Source organism: Labrus bergylta, chromosome 11 (genome assembly GCF_963930695.1).
Source record: "Labrus bergylta chromosome 11, fLabBer1.1, whole genome shotgun sequence".
Lineage (NCBI taxonomy): Eukaryota > Metazoa > Chordata > Actinopteri > Labriformes > Labridae > Labrus > Labrus bergylta.
The window spans coordinates 8,774,930-8,799,057 of NC_089205.1; the positions used below are offsets into that span (position 1 = coordinate 8,774,930).

General features: G+C 43.8%; 1 protein-coding gene across 1 annotated transcript; it reads left to right on the forward strand.

The window, feature by feature from the left end:
- Nucleotides 1–18,831: 18,831 nt before the first annotated feature.
- Nucleotides 18,832–24,118, forward strand: mrps22 (mitochondrial ribosomal protein S22). The gene is made up of 8 exons (XM_020636853.3): nucleotides 18,832–18,990; nucleotides 20,213–20,370; nucleotides 20,465–20,629; nucleotides 21,571–21,714; nucleotides 22,306–22,389; nucleotides 22,641–22,786; nucleotides 23,027–23,135; nucleotides 23,726–24,118. The coding sequence occupies exons 1-8, from the start codon at nucleotides 18,864–18,866 to the stop codon at nucleotides 23,816–23,818; spliced, it is 1,026 nt and encodes a 341-aa protein (XP_020492509.2). The 5' UTR covers nucleotides 18,832–18,863; the 3' UTR covers nucleotides 23,819–24,118.
- The last annotated feature ends 10 nt before the right edge of the window (nucleotides 24,119–24,128 follow it).

Consider the following 24,128-nt stretch of genomic DNA (forward strand, 5'->3'; position numbering starts at 1 on the left):
GTTGAGGGTTCGATCCCCAGCTCCTGCAGCCACATGTCTGATGTGTCCTTGGGCAAGACACTTAACCCTAAACTGCTCCCTCTGCTTCGTCTGCAGTGTATAAATGTGTATGAATGGGATTAGTTACCTCTGATGGTCACTTTACACAGCAGCCTCTACCATCAGTGTGTGAATGTGTAGGGGTGACCTGTGGTGTGAAAGAGCTTTGAGTAGTCAGAAAACCAGAAAAGAAATAAAACAAGCTGATGTCCATTTTACCATTTATTCCTTAACAGCGGTTTTTGACACTTTTGTTAAGAAGACAAATATTCTTGTCTGAGTCTGTCACGTCAGCATCACCCTCCCCGTTGACAACAACAAATGTTGCCGTTTTCTTTGGAGAATTTGTCGGCCAGCGAAGGTGGCGAGGGAGGAGACTGCTCGAGAGTAAACGTGAATGTGGAGAATGCATGATTTAAAATATTGTCCACAGTCTTCTGAAAAGCTCTATGAGAAAAGAAACGCACTAAATGTGTTTGTTACCTCAGCAGTGCAGCTTCAAGTTAACCGTTTGGTGTCTGTCTCGTTTGGTGCTCTTAGATCATCGGTTCAACAGTTCTCTCTTCATCTTGCAGCTGACTACAAAGGTGTTAAATATCAGGTAATATGTGCTCTGCAAAATCTTCACTGGTTGTTCCTGATGTTCTGCAGAAGACTACCATCAGACCTGGGTCTGTTCTGGTGTTAGACTACCCAGGAGCTAAATGAAAACTTAGACCTGGCAACAACACATAGCAACAAAAACTCTCACACTGTGCACATGGAAGAATAAAGAAATTGTCAGCTAAAAGAGTCTTCAGTGAGGATTTAAAAACATTCAGGGTAACTGAGTTCTGCAGGTTAAAGTCAGGCTGCAGGTTGATCAGAGCTAAAGGTGCAGAAAGCTTAATAGGTTTCTTCTCAGACTCACTTCAGACTTCGGTGGAAAACAAATTGCACAAAGTCCAACGGGCGAATGGCGTCCTAAATAATTCCCAGTATAGCTTTATAAGTTATGACGTGATAATGTTAGAGCAGGCATGCACTTAAAGCAGTCACCTTGACTTTAGAATAAAGGGGCTGAAAAGTGTTGAAACCGCAGTGAAGCTGGACCACCTTTGAAAACAGGAAAAAAAAAACATTGTTGAAGTCCTAACACTTAGCCGTGCTGAGCCGAGGGATCCAATGCCTCGAGGCAACGAGCGCTCTGTCGGGTCTCCTGTTACATTTTCTGAGGGACAAATAGTGCGAGTGTCTGTTCCTGGCAGAGAGATAGAAACTTATCTCGGAAATATTTACCTAAAATTTGAATATTGTGAAATCCCCCCTCAGAAGATTTGTTGAGAGGTCCTGTTTTTTTAAGCTAAATTAGGTGTTTGTGAAGCACCTGGGACTGCCAATGCAAATGTAGACAGTTTTCTGGAATCATTGACAATGAAATACCTGTGATCAACTAGAGGATGTGTATGTAAGGCTGTGTGTGTGTGTGTGTGTGTGTGTGTGGGGGGGGGGGTTCGAAAAGCTCCACTGTCAGCTCAGGATATTTGACCAATGATTGCACCCGCTAGCCACTCTCTCTCTCTCTCTCTCTCTCTCTCCCCCCCCCCCCCCCCTCCCCTCCTCCGGTCCCCCCTCAGATTGATTAAATTGGATCAAGATGACACCAATAATTGGCTCAAGCTGGGGCCAGTGCACAGACCCAACGATCCATATCTAACTCCTTTTGTTGCGTTGGTGTCCCTTTTCCCGCGCCGCGCTCCATTTGGAACGGTTTACCTTGGCTCCGTCACAAGCGTTTTAGTCCCAATCCCCCGCTGAACACAACAGGCCCGCTGACATCATGAGAGCGACAGGAAAGGTTACATTTTTCGCGGATGTCTGGGAAATTAGCGGCGCGCTGGCTTTTTATGGTCACCCCATTCATCCCTCTTGTTCAGCGTCCCCCCGGGGAGACGCGCTGAGAGAGCGGATGATGTGTTTCGGTGTGAAATGTTCCCGTTTGATATCTACACCGATGACCTTAAGGGACAGTCCGATGGAGAAGTCCAGAAGAGGATTTATTCTGAGTGTTTCGAAACAGTGATAGGAATCTGTGCTTGATCAATGTAGATTAAAAAAAGACTCCAAATAGAGAGTGTACAATTTTGGAAAAGAAAAGAGAACTCAAATTAATTTTATCAGCATGTTTTGGAAATCCAGGAAAATTAATTTCTGGTGCAGAAAGACGGGACAACGCTGCTGCTAATCAGCCTCCTTCTACAAGGCTCATTTATTTATGATGGAGATGGTAAAGCAAAATGTTTGAAGCTCTTATGAATTTAAAGTAAATTGTTACAAAGTGCAGCAACATGAGAATAGAAAAACTTAATCAGAAACAATATACACCTCACAGCTCGGGCTGGTGACCTGCCGATGCCTGCTAAACAGCGCTGACATGTTTGTTATGCTTAGAAATTCCTGACTACTGGAATCTACTCTCAACCCTTCAGGTTGCTGATTTTTTTTCCCGGCCACTGCATCGTCTTGGCCTCGCTTCTTCTGCTCCCTTTAAAAAGGCGTACAAACATCCTGACAACTGGATGAAACTGTTGGATATGTGGAGCAGCAGGTATCAAACCATCTCGTACCTTTGTTGAAAGTAGGTGAAGCACTGAAAGTAGGGCACCGAGAACAGAGAAATCAGGTAAATGGTGCCGGTTATCAGTGTGCATCAGACGGCCGTCGACCTCCCTCGTCTGAGGCATTAAATTAGGCACTCTATCTAATGCTCTAACTCAGCCCAGTAGGCCGAGGTGATCCTGCCGCGCCGGAGCTGTGCACAAAAACCCGACCAGTCACATCTGATTGAAGCAAAGCCTTGTGGATCCCATCGCTTCGTCACCAAGGTTACTAATCAGATTTCCATCCAGTACAGCCACATGCAGGATTTCCTGATCAAACGTTGCGACTTGGCCCCACTGACCGGCCCCCGGTCCCATTATCTAATATGTTTTCTATGTGACGGGGTCAAGCAGAGTGTAAAGCTCGGGGAGAAACACTATACCTGTCTTTCTGGAGCAGGCTGGAGGTAGAGCCAGCGACAGGTTAAGGAAAAGAAAAGGAATTGATCTGAGGGAGGGTCAAAGTCGGGACTCGGCTCACATCAGGGGACAAATTCCAAATAACACTGGAAAATATTAAGAGCTCTATCAATCTGGAAGTTTTCTGAAACACTATCGGATTGTTATGAACTGCTTCAGATGCAGCTTAATCTGATTTAACCTCCTTCTAGTCATTGATTTTTTCAAATATGTGTAAAAGTGTTGGATGTCACACGACCAAAACACTTTCATAAATATCTTTAAAAAATATAATTTACGTGAAAAATCTTTTAGTAAATTTCAGTCACTATGAGATCATTTAAGATGTAGCCTAGGTTTAGACCAATCACAGAAGGCTGCAGTGATGATTTCAGTCACTGTGGAGCCAATCACATGGTCCACTGTTTGTTGACACAGAGCTGACCTTTTAACCCCGCCTGTGCCTGCCAAGAGGTACGGTATTAGTCACGGTAACTCGATGTGTGTGTGTGTGTGTGCGCGTGTGTGTGTGTGTGTGTGTGCGCGTGTGTGTGCGTGTGCGTGTGTGTGTGTGTACGTGTGTGTGTGTGTACGTGTGTGTGTGTGTGCGTGTGTGTGTGTGTGTGTGCGTGTGTGTGTGTACGTGTGTGTGTGTGTGTGTGTGTGTGTGTGTGTGTGTGTGTGTGTGTGTGTGTGTGTGTGTGTGTGTGTGTGTGTGTGTGTGTGTGTGTGTGTGTGTGTTGGAGTTATCTAGCTGTGGCTGAGCCTCCTTCAACAGCAGCCAAAGTCAATACCTGTCTAATTCTCCAGATCATGGGAATCAGAGGAGGTGTAAACACACTGAAGAGAAGCTATCAAAAGACAAATTCAGAGAAAGATGTTGCAGGAAGAGGGCCAATTAGTACTTTTATCACAAACTATAGGATAAAAGAGCTAGCCTGGTTCTATCCAAAGGTAACAAACCTCTTTACGATACTCTCACTCAACTTATTTATGCCTTTGGAGATTATGCAACAGAGGAGTCAGGGACATTTGAAGTATGACCTGTGGCTCCTACAGGTGTTTAGAGAGGTCTGTTCCTGCAGTCGATTTAAGTTTTTATATACAGAGTTAGTGATGGAGGATGCAAGTTGGTGAAGTGGTCAGAGGAGGTTCCTGGTTTGAATCCCCGTCTGACAGGAGTCTCTCTGTGTGGAGTTTGCATGTTCTCCCCGTGCATGTGTGGGTTCTCTCCGGGTACTCCAGCATCCTCCCACAGTCCAAAGACATGCTCGTTAGGTTAACTGGGGACTCTAAAATTGTCCGTAGGTGTGAGTGTGAGTGTAGCTGGTTGTCTGTCTCTATATGTCAGCCCTGTGATTGGCTGTCAAGTACTGTGTACCCCGCATTGTGGGTTCAATTTGGCCGTCTGTAAACAATATCAAATAGGTTTGCTGAGTGTGGCTAACGTTAGCATTGCTAACAACACCAGCCGTCAGTCCTCCTTGCAGGTTTACGTTTTCATGCCTGTGCTTAATGTGATTTCACATTGCTCCAGTTTAACCTGACACAGCCTACATATGACTTTATCTTCATTTTATAGATCAAAATACTGACAAAGTGTGCCACCCCATCAGATGCCCTTCTTCCGCTGTCCTGTTGTTTACTTTGGGGTCATAGTTCAGTAGTAGGCTGAATGGCAGCAACCACTGAGCTACAGCCCCAACTAGTGGCAGGTTGCTACAGTACACAGCATTTGGAAAGCTTTGGTGGGCTTTACAAAGTGCAGTGTGAAAGCAACCAATGAACTTTATATGTGAAAGCAACCTCAGTAAATAGTGTAGGTATCATCTATACACACACACACACACACACGCACACACACACACACAGATGAAGGTTGTTGCAGTACAGTGCAGGGTCTGGTGGCAATGAGCCAAAAATAGGCCACCAGTTTTACCAATGACAGATGTGACGGGGCCTTAAAAACTTCCTTGTTTTGAAAGCTCGCTCCACATGGACTCAGGAGTTTGTTTAGCTGCCTGATGCTGGTGGGATTGCATGTTGAAGGTGATGACAACGACTGGCTCGTGCAAAACTAAAGAGCGGCATAAAGAGTCAAACGGACAACAAATAGCGTTTAAGTGACAAACACACATCGGAGTCTTGTGGCAGCATGATAGAGCGTGATCACAGAATGAGTGTGAGGGAGAGAGACTTAGGGTTGAGATAGAGCAGGAGACAGAAAGGTTTGAGTGGTGAGAGTAAGGCTGATTCTATTTCACTTAATGTAACCATGGCGGGCTGGGAGCCCCAGTGCTGCCCGCTCTGGGCTCTTTAATGTAAATAGCCGCCGCTGCCCTAATGCTGAGGCACATGTGAACGCACCGTAGCCGTGTTATATGACTCTGTCTAACCAAACAGCACTCACAGACACAAAAATTCCTGCTCAGGCTCTTTTCCCATCACTCGACTGAGACTGAGGGGGGGACGGAGGGAGACTGACGGAGAGACAGAATGAAAAGAGAGAGAGGGGATCAGGAGCGGGGAGAGAGGAAACATTTCTTTGGCATGAGGCAAAATACAATTACCAGAGAGACGTAGTTCTCTGAGACAGAAAAAAAAATCAATTTATGGATGGAGAAAAGGAAGCAGAGATCTCCTGGAGCGAAAAGTTCATGATCTCTTTAGAAATGTCCTCTGCGTGGAGTTCACCCGTCTCTTGGGGACATGAAGTGCCATGACCTGATTGGCTGTCAGCCTGAGGTCCAGGCGCCTGATTGGCTGTGTCACATTCCACATTCTAACCCACTCCAACCTACATTCCCATTGATGTCGCCCTCTCAAATTATACATGGCTGCTGAACACAGTTGAAACGTGTTAACTTTGCAGAGACACTGAGTCGTAAGCTTCACTTTATGAGCTGCTTCTTTGTAAAAAAGTACTTGGGTCAAAATGTTGTGGCAGCAGCTGCTCAATATTAATCATTTTCATAACCGTTTCTTCTTCTTTTCCTGACCTTATTATATCACTTATAGCATCCTATCATATCGACTGCAGTCAAAAGTTCAAGTTCAAGTTGGTGGTTGGGGTCTACTTCCACATTCACTGGTCCGGCTCTTACAACCATCAGTCATCGGCCTCCCCACATGTGTCAGACCATGATGTTAGCCTCTGGCAGCCCTCGCCCTGTTGCCCTACGGGCTAAAACAATACATCACATCCTTCCATTGTGCCCGCAGTACCCGCCTTGGCAACCGTCTGCCCCTGCATCGCGCCTCCAGAGCCCCGGCGACGTGGGCATGTGTGTGGGTGCCCATCCTGTCCCCGGGCGTGATGCGTGGTCACGCGTGTCTCCATCGCCTGGCCAGTGGTAAGGGGAAGCGGACGTTCACACATGCATGGATAAGCGGGAATCCATTAAGCTCCATGTAAAACAAACTCAACATGTGCCGCTTCCTTTTCCTATAATGGAGAGCTTTTATCCACTCTGACCCAGAGGCTAGCAGCTCGAGGGCCGGGGTCTGCTCTGAGGGATGAAAGACAAGGGGAGACCCCGAGGTTAGTTCATGTAGGCGAGAGGTGAAAGACGGTGTCAGGGCAAATTATGACTGCTGTGGTGAATTGATGGATGGGTGCCAATGCATTCCGCAACATGACCAAGATGCATATCCTTCAACACTAAGGCAACATTTTGATTTTTCTTCTGATTTCTGTAGAACTCAGGAAAATGTTCAGGGTGATCTGCATGTCTGAACACAAATCTTTAACCCGGATTTTATACCATTTATTTGTTGTTGCAAGAAGTTGGGTTGAACCAATGTAAGAAGTTGGAAGGAAGAATTCACTGTAAGCAAGCGAGCTGGGGGACTGATGTTTATATCAAGCAACCGGTACAAGACCTGTCCAGTGCATGACCAGTCCAAGATTACTCTGTGACCCATGTGATCTTCTTCCACTTAATGAAACTGCTTCAGACTCTTTTTCTGATCACCATGTGTGTAGTTAATTACCACTCTTTCATTGATACTGTGAATACGTCCAATTACATGCAGCATTGATACAAAGGCAAAAAAAACTGACATCAGACTCTGTCGCTCCATCTGCCATATTATCCACATCGTTCATTCAGCATCATGTCTGTCAGGTGGCAAACACCGGGGGTTAGCTTTGTGCTAGCTTGCTAAATTATTCGGCTTTACCATTACACAAATCAAATTTCCTCAGGGAGCTTGCAGTGTTGGAACAAGAAGTAAACGTTCACATTACATCCTGCAGTGAGCGTGCTCTTCTGGTGGCGATGAGTCCAGGAGGAGGGGCCTGTGTTTAAAATCTGCAATGAACAGCTTTAACTCATACTGCAGTCAACAGGACTTACATGGTTTGTCTTGAAATCAAACCAAAATCACTTTTACCTTTGCTTTTAGCTTAATCTAGATGCAATCATTTCACTCCTAAACTACCAGTAACTACTAAATAGGTTGTTCTAACATGTGCAGAGCTGAAGAAGCTGAAATGGAAGTGAAATGGAGTTTTTTAATCCAAATTAATTTCTGCTATGACCACAGCAACTTCTCTACCTGCTGGCCTCCCTGTCTGCTCATCATGGTGCTCCAAATCCTGTCCCCTCTTGTCAATCAATAACTCCAGGATCAGTAGAAACTCTGGCGCTCGTGTTAAAATCCCATCAGGTCTTAAAGTACCAAAACTGTGGATCCAGAGTAAAAGAACTGGCAGAGCACCAAGAGAAACGGATGGGAGGAAAAGTATGAAAAGAGGCCAACCCGAAAGGTAAATGAACAAATGGAGCAACATGTGGAAAGAAAAGTGTGAATGAGGAAGTAATGTCTTCCACGGGTCATCGGTGGGGTTGGGGATCAAGGGCTGAACGAGCACACACACTTTCTTTGACTGAATATTGGGCTTGTCATAACTTCATGTTAACAATGGGGCATCTGGGGCTTTGGCTGCAGTCAGAGATAACAGAAACCTTTCATATTACATCATGACAGGAGGATGGAGATGTTTAGTCAAACTCTCCTCCAGGTTATGAGGAACAGGAACAAATGGAACCCAATAGAAACAAAATTACACACGACGCACACTTCCACCTACGGATTTTGGAAAAAAAAACGTGAAAACACTGTTTAACTCGGCCCACTTGTGCTAGCATGCACATCACAACAAAGAAGGTATGCACAGAACATAACTGAGTATTAATCATAACAGTCCCTAACTGGAGACTGCGCCTCAGCGGTGCACTAACCGAGCACAAATTTCCAAAACAGATATGGATCTTATCTATTCCACATTTTGGGCTAGGAAATTTGGAAAATACCAAAAAAAGTTGTCAGTTTGAATAAGCGTCTCTGAATTAATCTCATACGGGATGTATGTTACAGTATTAAGCACATTAACAAGGCGTATAGTTGTCCCTCAACTGTTCACCCACACACATGCACTCATGCACAGTGTGACGCTAGTGTTGTCTCGCTGGTAATTTGAGACCAGAGGGGACTTTTCAGAGGAGAAAGCAGCTCAAAGCTAAGTGAGAGCAGCTGATGTTGCATCATACTTCAAACATTCTTCAAATTAACAATATGTCAAAGGCTACAGCGTGCTCTCCAGCACACACACATATTCACACACACACACTCAGATCTGCTTTATGATAAGAAATAACCCCGCCACCTTTACAGATAAGTCCACTCTGTGTGTGTCATCCAGTTTAAATGAGATGCTCTTAAAAACCCCACGCTCCCCCACAGTCCTCTAATGCACCATTCTCAGGGGCGACGGGTACCAAAGAAGAAGAAAAAAAGCACCTTTTCATACCGTTCCTGATCCACCAGCTCTATTATCATAAGGTTATGTTCTGGAGCAGCAGGGGGGGAGATTCTCACCAGTGGCGGACGTTGCAGATGTTTCTGGAAATGTCCGAGGCCAGCTGTCGGAATGTTTTCCCACCGCATGAAGAGGCAACACTATTGGCTGCCCTCTCTGGGTCACGTGACCCGGGTCATGTGACTGAGGAGGACCCGACTGGTGGGTTTGGCATCTGACCGTCGCCGCTGCGGTCATCTCAACCGAACCCAGCCCACGCGGGCCCGGTCCACAGATCCGAGGCCAGAGAGAGTGAGAGGAGGCGACCGTCAGCCACATCAAACGCCTGGAGCCTCCCACTCACAAGGGGAAACGCAGTCTGCAGGGCCGGAGATACAGTACGGAGGACACGCTGAGGTCACACACACAGATGGACACACACACCCACGTGCATGCTTCAGCGCCTCCATACTGTGCTCTGATCTTCAACTCGGAGATTTACCAAAGTTCTGACATTAGTCCTGCAGGAACATTAAATTCACGCTTCTATCACTGGCTACCAGCTGCAGACATAACAAGGGTTTACCTGTGGCAGATTGAACAGGTGCCTGCTGGGTAATCATCCAAGTAACAGGGTCAATTGCGGCCGATCTGTTTCCAAACCAGCTCGGCTCTAAGTGATTGGTGTTGACAGACGTGTCCAAACATCTCGAATGTTGGCTGCTAATTAAGATTAAACTCTCCGCGGCACTGACAGCGCTGTGATATCTGGGTGTAGTGTGTCTGCGTGATGCGAGATGTGTAATTCAGGCCTCGAAGTGAAAGGGTGTGAAACATCTCATGACATTACACTTTAACATCCACACTCGGCCGTGCTAAATCTTTCAAACGCTGTCCTCCTCACACAGTCCCAACTGTTCTAATAATAATTCTAACTCATTTAAGAGGCAACTTTTATTGACATTTAAGACACTGGCTTTGCAAGTTTAATTATTGATCATCAGTTTTTACCATGAGAGACATGATAAGTGCCTCCTTATATCGGTGCCAGGACCCTTACCTAGGTCACATTGTAACCCCTTTGCAGGTTGTGAGAGACGATAGAAACAACTTTTTTATTTTCTGTCTGTTGAAGAGGAAACTGCCCGCTCAGATTGACTGACTTGAACGAATTGAATAACAAATATTATTCTGTATGGCTTAAACGATCAGTGATAAAGATGTAGAAAGCAAACGCACTTCACAGTCCTCATGCAGACAAAGATTTTGTTTTAAGTCTCATCATGTTTGAGGAATATTTGAAACCCACAGATGGATGCATTCATGTAACACTATCAATATTAGGAATAATAAAATATACCACAGCCTACAGAATAAACGTGAAGCCATAAAAAGCTCACAAAAAACTAAATGTGAAATATTTGCAGAAATCAGCTGAGATGGTTCTGTTATCAGCTGCAGAGCTCTGACCTTACGCCCTCTAGTGGCCATGAGGTCAAATGAACTTTGTTTCCAAAGATGTAGGGGGAAATCATTCTCTTCGACAAAATGTGAAATTGTAAATAAACTGCTTAAATAAAAGGACAATATAAAAAATGCTTTTCAAGAAATCCCTAAAAACTCACCTCTTCAACATCGCCTGCAGCCACTAACAATCTCAACCTTCTCCTTCTCTGACTTTACCTCTTCGTTGTTTTGTTTTCATCATTTTGCTTTGAGTATTTAGAAAAGCGCTACAAAAGTCTTATTTATTCTTATTATTATAGACAAGGGATGACAGAATTTGTGACCTGGAATTGACGCTGCTGTGTGTGTGTGTGTGTGTGTGTGTGTGTGTGTGTGTGTGTGTGTGTGTGTGTGTGTGTGTGTGTGTGTGTGTGTGTGTGTGTGTGTGTGTGTGTGTGTTAATTTAAGACATAGAATAAAGCCTCACAAAGTCACAACATTCGGCCTTTTGCCGGTTGTTCTTCATGAAATTCAAACGACATGTTTTTTCCTCACCACCATCGCCATCATGACACTTTATTTTAAGAATTATTTGATCTTGTTTTGTTTTACTGAAGAAGCTGAGTGGGATTTTCCCGCCACAACTTCACCAACCACCGAGGTGCATGAAGCAGCTACACTTTGTAGCATGAAGATCAAGTTTATTCACAAATTAGACCGACACGTTTGGGCTTGTGGCATTCATCAGGGTGGAAGTAGAGACTATTTATTTATTTGTTAAAATAGGGACAGTGCACAATAAAGTCAAGTCAGTTTGAATATCAGTGTGAAGAGCCTTGAAACAAATCCCATCACTTTAATAGAATACAAAAAATCCACCAATCCTGAAACTTTATAAGATTGATGAGATCAGGGTCTGTGTGTTCATTTGCACATTGATAAAAGGTTTCCCGGCCGTTTTTTAAACATTTTGAATTCTTCAAACACGTTGAGCCTCATCGATGAGAGGTCTGATAGTTTTCACTGCATGTGAAAAAAGCAGTGACATGTATACGACTCCACTTGTTCTCCTCCTCCTGGACAACGATAACAACAACAGCTGTTAGCATCTCGCGTGTTACTCCATTTCCTCCTTTAGCGTCAGAGCTGCAGCCCCTCCCCTTCTCCTACGCCACTCCGCCATGACAGACATGACAGTTATTAATCACCTTTTCTTCCGCCTGTTCCGAACTAGACCCCAGGATGCAGAGGGCTGCTGGTCGGGAGCCTCTAAAATTAGAGGCTGGCTCAATCAACAGCCTGATTTAGTGGTAGCAAGTGTGTGTTTGTGTGTTGGTGTGTGTGTCGGTGTGTGTGTCGGTGTGTGTGTGTAGAAAGCGTGTGAGTGTTGTCTGAGTGCTGGGGCGGATCAGAAGACTGATCCCTCTGGATTTCCTGTTCCTTTGGGACTCTGGTTCTGCTCACTGTTTTCCTCTTTTGTTTATTTGCTGTAATTGCTCAATTTCTGATGATTAAACATCCCCCCCCTCACCTCTATTAACAACCCCTCATACCTTAACCCCCCCACCCACCCCCTCCTCCACGCTCTTAACACACCCTGAACACCACCCAGTCAAGCAGAGGTGATCTTTGACCTTGTAAAAAGCTTGGCATTAGCTACCTTATCAGTGCCACGCTCCCCCTGTCACCCCGTCTCTAACCGGACCCGGTGTTGAATTATAAAAATAACAAAGTGAGAGTGAAGGGGGGAAAGCTTCGGGGGGCTGCTTCTCACATTGCATGTAAACCCCGTAAACCCAGCCGTCCGGGGGTTTAGTTGGAAACAAATGCACTGAGGTGTGTGTGTGTGTGTCTGCTGAGGTCTTTCTGAGGTGTGAGGGCCGCTGTTGGTTTGCATTTCAGCTTAAGCTTGCGGGGGGTGTCATGTGGTCGATGTCATATGTTCATAAAGATTTTTCATGTGTGTCATTCTTTTACATCACTGAGATAGTTTAAACCAAAGCAGAGTTAGGGGTCGAGGAAAGTTTTAACCTGAATCTCTCTCTGAGTGTGTGTGTGTGTGTGTGTGTGTGTGTGTGTGTGTGTGTGTGTGTGTGTGTGTGTGTGTGTGTGTGTGTGTGTGTGTGTGTGTGTGTGTGTGCGTGTGTGTGTGTGTGTGTGTGTGTGTTTTCTTGCAGGCATAGAATCAGTGAATACAAACAGATGGGTGGAGGTCACTGAAGGTCAGTCGGTGCAGGTGAACTCTGCTGCCATCCACGGTCGTACCTCCTGCATTCCCCGAGTTTGACCTTCCCCTCACACTCCGACAAACCAACCACACACACACTCTCACACACACACACACACACACACACACACACACACACACACACACACACACACACACACACACATCAATGAGCTTTCTGACTACTTTTATACTCTTAGTTTTTGTCTCATATTGCAGCGGATGTAGGCGTCAGAAGCTCAGATTTTTGTTTCATTCAAGCACGTGAAACATTTCGTCAGCTGGTTTAAATCATTCCGTTGGAGGAGCCCTGATGGGACAGCGGTTGTAAGACAAACACCACATCACCACATCGTCAACATTTTCTGCTTGTCAGATCCTCCTACTTCTGTTCCCTCTTTTTAAATCTGCATGACATTAAACAGAGAACTAATAAGGAGAGAAAGATGGTTTGTTCTTAATGCAGCAGCATGTGAAATGACACTAAGAGGATATGAATCAATCATTAGTGAAGTTTTCAAAATGAAACATAGTTTCAATACAAACCATGACAGTGACGTCCTGCACACAGAGCTTAGAGCTGTGAGGCTCCTTTCAAACTCTTGTCCCTCGTTTGCCCACCCGGGTAGAATATAAAGATGAACTGATACACCTTTTTCCACTGCAGATAAAAATGCTTTTGAGTTTTTCTTTTGCTTCATGTAAAGTTAGATAAAGAGCCCTGCAAAATGAGTCCTAAGTGCGGAGATTTAAACTAATATGTTTAACGGGGAGGGGGAGAAAAGGGCAGAGGCCATTTTATTGAGAAGCTTTGATTTAAATTATTCAAAAGATAAACACTTAAATAATTTCTCCTCAAACTTTCTCACACTTTTCTTTTCTCTATTTTATCAAATCAGCTCGAGACAGGTCGATGAGACAGTCGGAGGTAATGTCACTGTGCCCTCTGCAACCCCCTCCCTCCCTCCCTCCCTCGTTCACTCACTCGCTCGCTCCCTCTCTCTCTTTACTCCCCCTCACCTCTCCTATCGCTGCGTCTCCTCTGGCCTGCTATCTGCCCTCTCTCCCATCCTGACTCCTCTTCAAAGAGCAGCAGGAGGAGAAGGAGAAGAGGACGAGAGGGGGAGGAGGAGAGAAGTAGGACTGGCCTTGGGAGGGCCCACTCCCAAGCCACAACAACACTGACACACACACACACACACACACACACACACACACACACAACCTTCACATTCTTCGATGAGCAGCATTTCAGCCACCTGCCTGTCAGCAGCAGCGGTACAGTTTTTATCTTCTTGTCCTTCACAGAGATCATTAGAGAGCAGAGAGTCAGAATGACACGATATTTATTGCATTATTTTCTCTTGATGAAGATGTCACCCCCTCTCTGAGCGTGTTTGTTTTCTCTTTGGTTTGTTTTTATCATGCACATTTCTGTTTTTTCACTTCCTTGTAAATGAAGGAAATCTCAGAGATTTTTGAAGCTTTCATAAAAATGTGTGAATGTGTTCATTGGGCGGCCGTAGCTCCGTCTGTAGGGACTTGGGTTGGGAACTGGAAGGTCAACGGTTGAAGTCCCGATGCGGACCATAATATGGAAGCTGGTCTGGTAGCTGGAGAGGGAGAGGTGCCAGGGCACTTCCTGAGCAACGCTGAGGTGCACCGAACACCCAGCCTCGAGGATGAACAAAGTATATAAAGTAAAAGTTAAAAAATGTAAAGTCAATTGAAAACTTTCTGCATGAAATAGTCAAAAACCCGGCGATCAGGATTAAAACTGAAGGAAAGAGAGTTACAGAAATAGTGATACTGCAAATACAGACATCATAATGAAATACAGAAGAGATTACAAAACAGTGAAATAAGGATTATAACACAGTAGACGTGCTTCAGTTTCAGATGCAGAAATAAAAACAGCGAGCTGAATTCACAAACATTAGATGAAGTTATTTGTTCCATCATCTCCTCTCAGAGTCATACATGATTGACTCTTCATCTGTTTGAGGATAGACATCCTCTTCACATTTTCTCTCCCTCGCTTTTTTCTGCAGTCAGACACACACACACACACACACACACACACACACACACACACACACACACCTTTCCGTTTCACCCTGCGCTGAACTCACTGTGCACAGAAAGTGTAATAAACATCTGCAGCGAGTCATTCCCTGAGTGCCCCACCACCACCGTCGATCGCCCACTCGTTCACCTACCGGCCCACCAACCCCTCTACAACCCCTGCATCCCCTCTCCACGACCCCCCACCCACATCCAGCCCCTCTTCTACACTCGGGTTTCACCTCTCAGCTTCCTGCTGCTCGCTGTCACACTGAAACACGGTCGTAACACTCAACCTATCGACCGTCAGAGGAGCAGTGAAGACGTATTTAGAAATACTTCCTGCAGGTACGATGAAGGAGAAAATAACTGCTAAATGTTTGTTCTGCTAAAATGTAAAAAACCCACCATGAAGAAGTGACTTTCAGAGGTTATAGCTTCAGTACACCAACAACAACTCCTCCATTAAAAATCAAGACCCAAATTCATCAGATTTATTGAATAACAGATTTGTGCAGTTTGGATCTCAGACGGAACAAAACAGCCATGTTTAAAAGCGTTTCATAGACTTTTTGACACATTTTTTTCTTCATGGCACACACTCTAGCGGACCACTGAAAACAGCTCCACAACCCACTTTTGGGTCACGACCCACCTGATGAGAACCACTCTCTTAGTATGTATGAATCCCACATCACACAGGCAGTTATCCATAGTGATGCAAGCTGCATTTGTGACACATCCAATCAACTCATTCTAGTTTCTGTTTTCATATCACCATGTTCATTTCCATCTTAAATAAATGTACTCATATCCCTCCATGGCCACAGATAAACACAGTGGAATAAAATAAGTTCATTATATTTCTCTCTGAAATGAAGCTGTAAAAAGATACAGAAAACTTAAGTAAGGAAACAAGGACAAGTTGCAGAGCCTTGTGTAAGTATTCCTACATTTTAAGTTTTCAGTATTTTCTCTCATGGGTTAGGGTTTGAAGTTTTCAATATTTTCTCTCATTACAGTAAAACTTCAAAATAAAAGAGGTAAATTGGGGTTTAATGTGGATGAGAAAAATTTAAAAAAAAGTTGAACAGCGTGCATTAGATAGATGCTGTCTGTGTGTGTGTCTGTGGTCGTGTTTTGAGGGCCCTCAGGATTGCTCGCTGTCAGCAGTGTGACAGCTGTGTACATCTGGTTGTGTAGGGGCCTCTTACAGCTCAATCCACACGTCGTTTCACCGGTGTCTGGGCCCCCGGACTCACTGCCACTGCTCACCTCATTACCGACCGAGCCACACCTCCATCTGTCCGGCTAATATCTAAATCCTCCTGCAGATTAGTAGAGGAGTCGTGGGCCGGGAGGAGGGAGGGAGGCAGGAGAAAGGGGGATGCTGGGGGAGAGAGGGGAAACAGGATCTTGCAGGAAGGCTTTGTGCCGGGCACATGAGTTTTATTAATGATCTGAAGGCTGGCGTGGTGGCGGCTGCTTTTTGGGTTTGTGGCTAATGGGAGAGTAATTGGGGCTTGAGAGTACTACTGTACTCTGTGTGTGTATGTGTGTGTGTGTGCTGGGGGATACTTTTGACTGATTCCCAGAACACTCCTGAAATATTTTTTTGAAAATGTCAGGAGCTCTGACCGTGACATTTCCGTGAGTTGCTTGTTCACACCTGTCAGTCAAGGGAGGGCTGAAAAATATTACAGCGGGCTGTCAGGAGAAACTTCTCGGCTGTTTGCATTCACACATGCAGCTCATCCTTGAAAATTTCAGGAAATGTTCAGGAGTTTTCTGTGTGAAAGCACTAACAGATTGCATTTAGTGATTTAGTTTTATAATCTGCAGGGGTCAAATGTCTTGATTCTGGACATGTTTCCTCTCACAAAGACAGTGAAGGTTGAGTGCTTGGGAGCTTTAATTTACATGTTGCCTCTCATGAAGATTCGTCACTAAAGCATTAAGTCTACTTAAGTTTGTGTGCCCCAAGTACAGAGAGCATCGTCCTATAAGCGGGCCCGCGTCTGGGTTTGAATCCAACCTCTCTCTCTCACCTCGATTTCCAGCTTTATCCAATATCCTATTTCTCCAATAAAAGCCTGAAAATAAATCTTTAAGAGATAAGTACTTTAATCTAATCCTACATGCAAGAATTGTGGGTCTGTATATCTTCTTAATCTCCATTTAGGAGCTATTACAACACACACACACACACACACACACACACACACACACACACACACAAACACACACACACACACACACACACACACACACACACTAAATCTGTTATTTACAAATTCTCCCGATCTCAAATTGTTTGTTTTAATCGACTCTGTCTGGTTGTTTTTGAAATAATTAATCTTTTTGAAATGATAATATATTAAATATATTTCTGAAATAAAAACACAACTGAAAATGTTAAAAGTTTACTGTTGGCTCTTTCTTGAAGTGTTTTCATTGGACTTGTAACAAAAATAAGGTATTTTTTTTATTAATTTGTGTATGAAAACTTTAAATTAATTTATGATTATCTTTTAATTAGCTACGTTTAAAACCCTGCTCTTTAAATCAATCTGCTTGTCGGGTTGATTCAGACATGAAGACACACATTCTCTTCTCTCAGATTTTTAAATCTCACACCAGAACATTTTTTTTGAAGAGTCTCTTCTGCACAGCTGCAGTTTGGAAAAAGTTAACAAAACAGCTTCACCACGATCAATGTACCTGTTCTAATAACGGCAGTGAAGGTGATTTAACTTTGATTTTGAGGATATTAGTTTATTTCTTACAACACAAAAATATTGAATTCTAATTCACATGAATTTAAATTGGATAAGATTAGACAAGTTTTAAAACTGTTTCTGGTGTTTTTTGCAGCCTTCTTTGTAATAACGTATAAATGAGACTTGTGGTATAAACTGAAAAATCTGACCTTTACCACCACACTCCTCCTGTGCAGATGACTCATCCTCTGCTTTTCTTTAGATTTACAGAAAACGATTCTGCCGACAGATATTGTTTTGGTGTTTGGTCGAGCTTGGATGTGATGTGACAATAATGCAGCTTCTTTCTAATCTTATGTTTCATTGACTGGTTGACTCGTTGCTGCAGCGTTTGGAACTTAAACAATGTGCACAAACCTGATGATGTGTTTCATAACCCTTCATAAGGAATTGCAGCAATGATCTGCTTCACGTTAAATACTTTTAGGGTCGACTTTTAAGCTGAATAAAAAGAGTTTCACGAGCAGGTAGAGACTTGCAAGGTGCACAGATGAAGTCCACATAATAACAATAATATAACTGTAACTGTGTGCATGAATGCAATGTGTTTGAGTTTGCAATGCGTTGTTGCATCCTTTATCTGGTCTTATTATGTGCTGATTATTTAAATCCCATCTCTTTTTAACTAAATTATAAATACAGTTAATTCAAATATTCTATCAAATAGGCCCCAGTACGAGTTATTTCATTACTTCTCCTTGTCAACTAAAGTTCAGAATTTATTAGCTAAACAAACAAACATAGAACGACCCTGATTTCTGTAATTGTTACACAATATAAATTATCTTTGTTGTGGGTCTTAGAATAAACAGACTTCATATCTATAAGTCTTTGTGACTGTTTCTCTGTGTGACTTCTGAGCGTTGTTCTTATCGTGCAGACAGGTTTGAAAAGTTATCAGCCAATTTGAGAACACAACGTAATGACAAGTGAAGAATGTGTGTAGTCTACGCAGCGTTGAAGCCATGAAGGACAAAGTCAAAACAACATGTTAGACTTCGATACCAAAATACAAAATGTATGAATGAAAGTTATCTCTAAATGTCCTCAATGAGGGCGAGTGTTATTTATGCTTTTCTTCAGATTCTCCAGTTTTAGGATCCTTTATGGTATTACAGTGCCACCTGGTGATCAAACATCAGCTCCAGCTGTCAGCCTGTCGTTAGGTTGACTGAAAGTTAGGCACAGACAGCATTTCCAGCATGGAGACCAGCATCAGAGAGCCTCCAGAGACCCCTGCAGGAACAGACGGGTGACGTCACTCAGGCTCCGTCCATTAATATTTAAAGTCTATGGTTAATGCTAACAGCCCGAGAATATGTATATGTTAAGAATCCAACCTGCAATACAGCTCTGATGTCTTGTACACTCCAGTACAGTAGGTGGCGCAATGCACCCAAACGTTGCGATCAGCCAATAAACGTCGAGGAGAAGAAAAAGGCGGACGCTATTAGGTAAAAACAAACATGGCGGCGCTCGGTGCGGCACGGTGCTTATTTCGGAGCCATTCTCGGGTTAAAAATGTGCAAAAGAGCAAGCACATGCTGGTCAAATGTGGCGCCCGGACGCTTTGTAGCGGAACCAAAGACACCGGTGAGTTTTAAACGATTAATGTGTTTGTTTACGGGTTGTTTTCTTCGCTGTAACACTGACCTTGTGGCGTGTTTTAGTGGTCCTCGATTCTCTCCGTGCGGGTGTCAAACAAATCTGTCGTTTTTTAAATTGATTTACAGATTGGAAGCGATACAGACACTATAAGGGGTGTCTAATATTTATTTTAAACTATTAATATGCTTTTTGGCAGGTTATGTTTCAATAAAGTGTCGTAAGTGCTAACAAGGTAAAGGTAGCGGTTCGATAGAGCTAGTTACTCTGTGTTACTGTTGCTATGGGAACTAGATCGATAGATAGATAGATGTACAACTGTGGCGTTACAGCAGCAAGTTATTAAGGCAAATATAACAACTGTAGAGGGTAAATAAATAAATGTATCCATGCAGAATTTAGTTTATTGTTAATTCTTAGTTTCAAATAAAGATAATCGAAATGAACAAATTAGACAGAGTGTAAAACTGAATGTAAACAGACTTTGCTGGAGGGCAGCTGATGTGTTGAATTGTAAAACAGTGATCACAGAGAGCTCTAGTGATTACTTACTGTATGTTGAGAGTGTGGATACACTAATTAAGTAACATTGAATGTGCAAACTTCACAGGAGCAGAGCAGGTTACAATATGAAAGAGAGAGAGAGATGATCAGGATGACAGGCCTGATCAGAGGTGAGCTGTCCTACAGGGTTATAGATATGGGTAGGAAAGATCTCCCATGTCTGTCCTCCTCTGGTCTGTGGGAGAAGGTGCTCAGCGGGGGTCAGAGGGTGGTCAGGATTATCGATAAAGGATAACAGTTGTTCAGTGTCCTCCTCTCTGTCACCACTTTTAAACTCACAAATTGTTACATGTGTTATATACATTTTATACAAAAGCACCTGACTTTACAGTCAATGAAGGCAAAGAGTATGGTCTGTTCTGTTTCAATACAACTTGTTACCAGTGTTTAAAAAGACTGATTAGTGTGTGGGTGTGACTGTGCGCTGATATGATATATGCCATCTTAACCAACTTCAGGGACAGTTTGGGTCCCCGGTCTATGGCACCTTTATTTTGGGTGTCGCGAGCTGAGAAGTTTGGGAACCCCTGTTATAGATTAAATACAAACAATGCATGCTAAAAATCTGATTAACGGATAGATAACCTTGATTATTTAACTTTATTGTTCTGTTGTTTGTGTTTAACTGGTGTAACTTTCTCTCCAGCCCTCTCAGATGATGCGAAGCCTCAGTTCACCGATCCTTCTGTTCAGGACATTCTCACCAGGATAACTGGCCTGGACCTGCAGAAGGTGTTCCGACCAATCAAACAGGAGCTGAAGCCGCCCACATATAAACTCATGACAGACGAGCAACTAGAGCAGGTGCCACTTCAGAAAAACCACGATAGCACCCTCTTATCACTCACACACGTCATAGTCACATATGTTTCACTCAGTGTCTTGTGTTTGTTCCCAGGCAACAGAGTTAGCCACAGAGCAGGCCAAGAAGCTGCTGAAGATGCCACCTGTCCTGCAGGAGAGGAAGCCCATATACGATGTGCTGTCCGTGGACAAGATCCTGGCGGGCACCGACACAGCCAAATATGTCTTCACAGACATCACCTATAACATCCCACACAGGGTAGGCTCATGGTTTGTTTGCATACATGCAACTTGGATTGGATGGAGATTTTTGTGATTTATGCTGCTGCAAAAATAAACTTTGTAGTTCAGGTTTTATAGCAGAAACGAACGCAAAGGTCGTACTGAAAGCTAAACGCTTCTCAATAAATACAATTTGGATGTGTAGCTTCTGCAGCATTTGTGGATGATGTCATTTATGTGCTTATTTTATTACATAAAGTTCCAATCAGTAAGATGTGTAGAGACTGAAATGATTAAGTGACCTTACTATATGATCATTAAGGAAACATGCTATGTTGAAGTGCTGGCTTCTCTGACAACAATGCAGCAGCCAGTATGTCCTCCTTCTAACTTTAGATTTGTTTGGACCAGTGAAGGTAGGTGGTTTTAAGAGACCCCAACACGGCCGTTTTGGACACCCCTCGGTTTGCCAGATATGAGAGCAGTTATCAGGTCAAACCAACAGGTGTTGCAGCGATGGAAGCAAGAGAACTGGTTCAGATAGAAGTGATTGTACCCGACCTAAAAAGCCTCTGCATGTTTCTAATAAGCTCCACGAGCAGAAACGTGCTCAAGCTAGGATCAATGTTGGAGATGCTTTTGAAAAATGGAGAGATGTTAGAACACAGAAAGGTTTACAGACCGATGCAGAGCTGGATAAACACTGAAGCTTCAGTGTCCACCACATGGCAACCTGCGTGAGCATGGACTCTAGAGAGGAGGGGACGGGGGGAGACAGCTCTCTACAATGTTTGTTTAATAATTGATAGGGTTGGTCTACAGCTGTTTTCTTTACCCTTTTGATTTGAACTTATTTTATTTATACTCAAAATTCTAAGAACTAGTTTGATCAAATTATTTTTTTTACTCTACTAATAGACTTTTGACTTTGAACATTGCTCAAATGAGTCCCTACATATATGTCCTTATATTATCCAGGAGAGGTTCATCGTTGTAAGGGAGACCGACGGGACGCTGAGGAAGGCGAATTGGGAGGAGAGAGACCGGCTCATTCAAGTCTACTTCCCAAAGGAGGGGCGGAAACTCACAGCGCCGCTCATCTTCAAGGAAGAGAACCTCAAGGTGACAAGCTGAGCTTTTTTTGCAAACTTCATATTTGAAAGTTACATTTCGCCTGTTTAGGTGGAAACTTTCCTCAAAGCTTTTATTTTTCTGTAATTATAAATGTAACAACATCTTTTTTCAAATAAAAAAACACTAACAATGCTATCTAGTCAAAGATTAATCTCCTCCAAAACCTGCTCTCTTTTCTTCTTTGCAATAATTGCAGTTTTATCAGCTGCTGCTCAATATGTATCATCTTAGACACCAACATTAGTTTCAGTCGCCGTGGTTTCCTGTACACAAACCAGAAACTGGTGTTGTAACAATCATGGACATATCGGAGAGTAGTGCAGAGCTACGCAGACACTCCAATGCACAAGTATGTAGTACTCACAACAACGTGGATTCGATGCAGAAGCAAAAACCAGACTTTAGTTAACTCTTGATCTTAAAGTGAAGTGTTCTCTTCTCTTTGAGAGGACTGAGAGAAACTGCAATGTGAGATCTTTGAGCATCAGTGCAGTCCTGAGAAGATGTCTGATCAGGTCTGAGTGAAAACCCCAGTGGAGACTTTTTATTTGAACATTTTCTCCTGTGTGTGTCTGTCAGATGGTGTTCTCCCAGGACCGCCACGAGGATGTGCTGGACCTGTGCCTGGTCCAATTCGAACCAGACTCCTCAGAATACATCAGGGTAACATTCCTGTTATTTTAACCTGATGATCGCCTTGTTACTGAAGTCTGAACACTGTGCAGAGCATGTTAGAGCGTGTAATTACCAAAGTCAGTTTCTGTGTTTGCTTTGGTGAACTGGATATGAAGTGTCAAATTAGAAGAAGGGTGTCGATGTGGAGTTTATAGATTTGCTGTGAGGAGCCTCACGCTGAGTATGTACAGCTTCGTGTTAAATTAGGATCTCATTTGTTCAATGTGCTGTGTGTGTAGGTACATGCAGCCACCTATGAGGACCTGGACAAGCACGGCAAATATGAGCTGCTGCGCTCCACCAGGCACTTTGGAGGCATGGCCTGGTACCTGCTCAACGCCTGCAGGGTGGATGGGCTTCTAGTGGACATGCTGAAGAAAGAGCTGTGAGTCTGTGTATTTTCAGGAGTTTTTATGCAAGTCTGAAAGCCCTATAAGTGACCTTCTTTCTGTACCAGCCCTGTGTGCAGACTTTTAACTGGGTTATTAACAACACAAGAGACTGTCCTTGTAGTTATTGTTATTTCTGGAATTAAAATATTTTTTGGCACTCTGACTTTATTTACACAGCCAGCCTCTGTGCATATTGGAAAAGCCCTTCACTCAAAGTGTGTGTGTTTTTCCAGTCTCCAGGATGCAGTGAGCCTCGTGTCTCTGTTTCACATGGTCCACCCCCACAGTGAGTCAGCCCAGGAAGCTGCTAACCAGCAGGCCACTGGCACCGACCTGCTGAAGGTGAGAACTCTGAACCTTGACAGAATAAATCTGCTGACTAACAGCTCTCTTTTTTTAAACATTTTGATTCACTGTGCTGTGTTTATGTTATGCATAGCCATCTGATCTAGAAGTTGTCCAGGTCGTACAAATCGTGACCTCTTGGGTATCAGAGTAAATCAGGAGTTAGCGTAGCTCCTGAGAGGTCAAATCAAGGCCGCCTCATCTCAGGTTTCCCCTGTAAGAGGTTTGGGTTTGTCTCAAGCGTGGGAACTGCGGGGCCGAGCTCGGGACACATCAGGTCTGATTAGTGCTCGCAGCTCGTTGGCCTTGAAGCAGAGGGGAGTGACATTCAGAATGACAGCCATTTAATGTGCGAGGTTAGCAGCAGGAGACACGGGTGTCTGTCTGCTCTCATACGAGGCCTCTCGTTTCGCCTCGCTTGATTGTGGAGCACAGACTTAGCTGTGTCTTATTAACGTGCTACTAAAACAATGAATACTGGGATTGTACTTTTAGAGGTTTTTGCTTGGCCCCTGCTGCACATTACTCACCTCACTGTGCCCTCTCTGTACTTAACTCTGCTGACCTCTGACCTTTTCCCCCTGCAGATCTATGCCCAGAAGGACTCCCAGAGGTCGGGCTACATTGAGCTGGCCCTACAGGCGTTTGAACAGCTTGATGCGAAGAGCTCTGCTGCCTGACTGGCCCATTCCTGAATAGTTATATTCAAATTCTTTTGTGTTTAACCAGATGGAATGTGGCCTCCAACAACGTGGAATGCAACAAGTTTCCATCCTCACTGTTTGGGTCGTTGTCAACATGCTCCTCGGGTTAAAGGAAAGCTTTGTACTGAACAGCCAGACTGGAGACTTATGTATTCGACTAAGATGCACTAAGTAGTTCATTCTTTGTGGGAGAAAAATAATATCACACCCTCATTGTGTCAAAGTCAAAGCTGAAATCATGTACATAAACAAATAAAGATCTTTGTACTTGTGTGACATGTTGGAG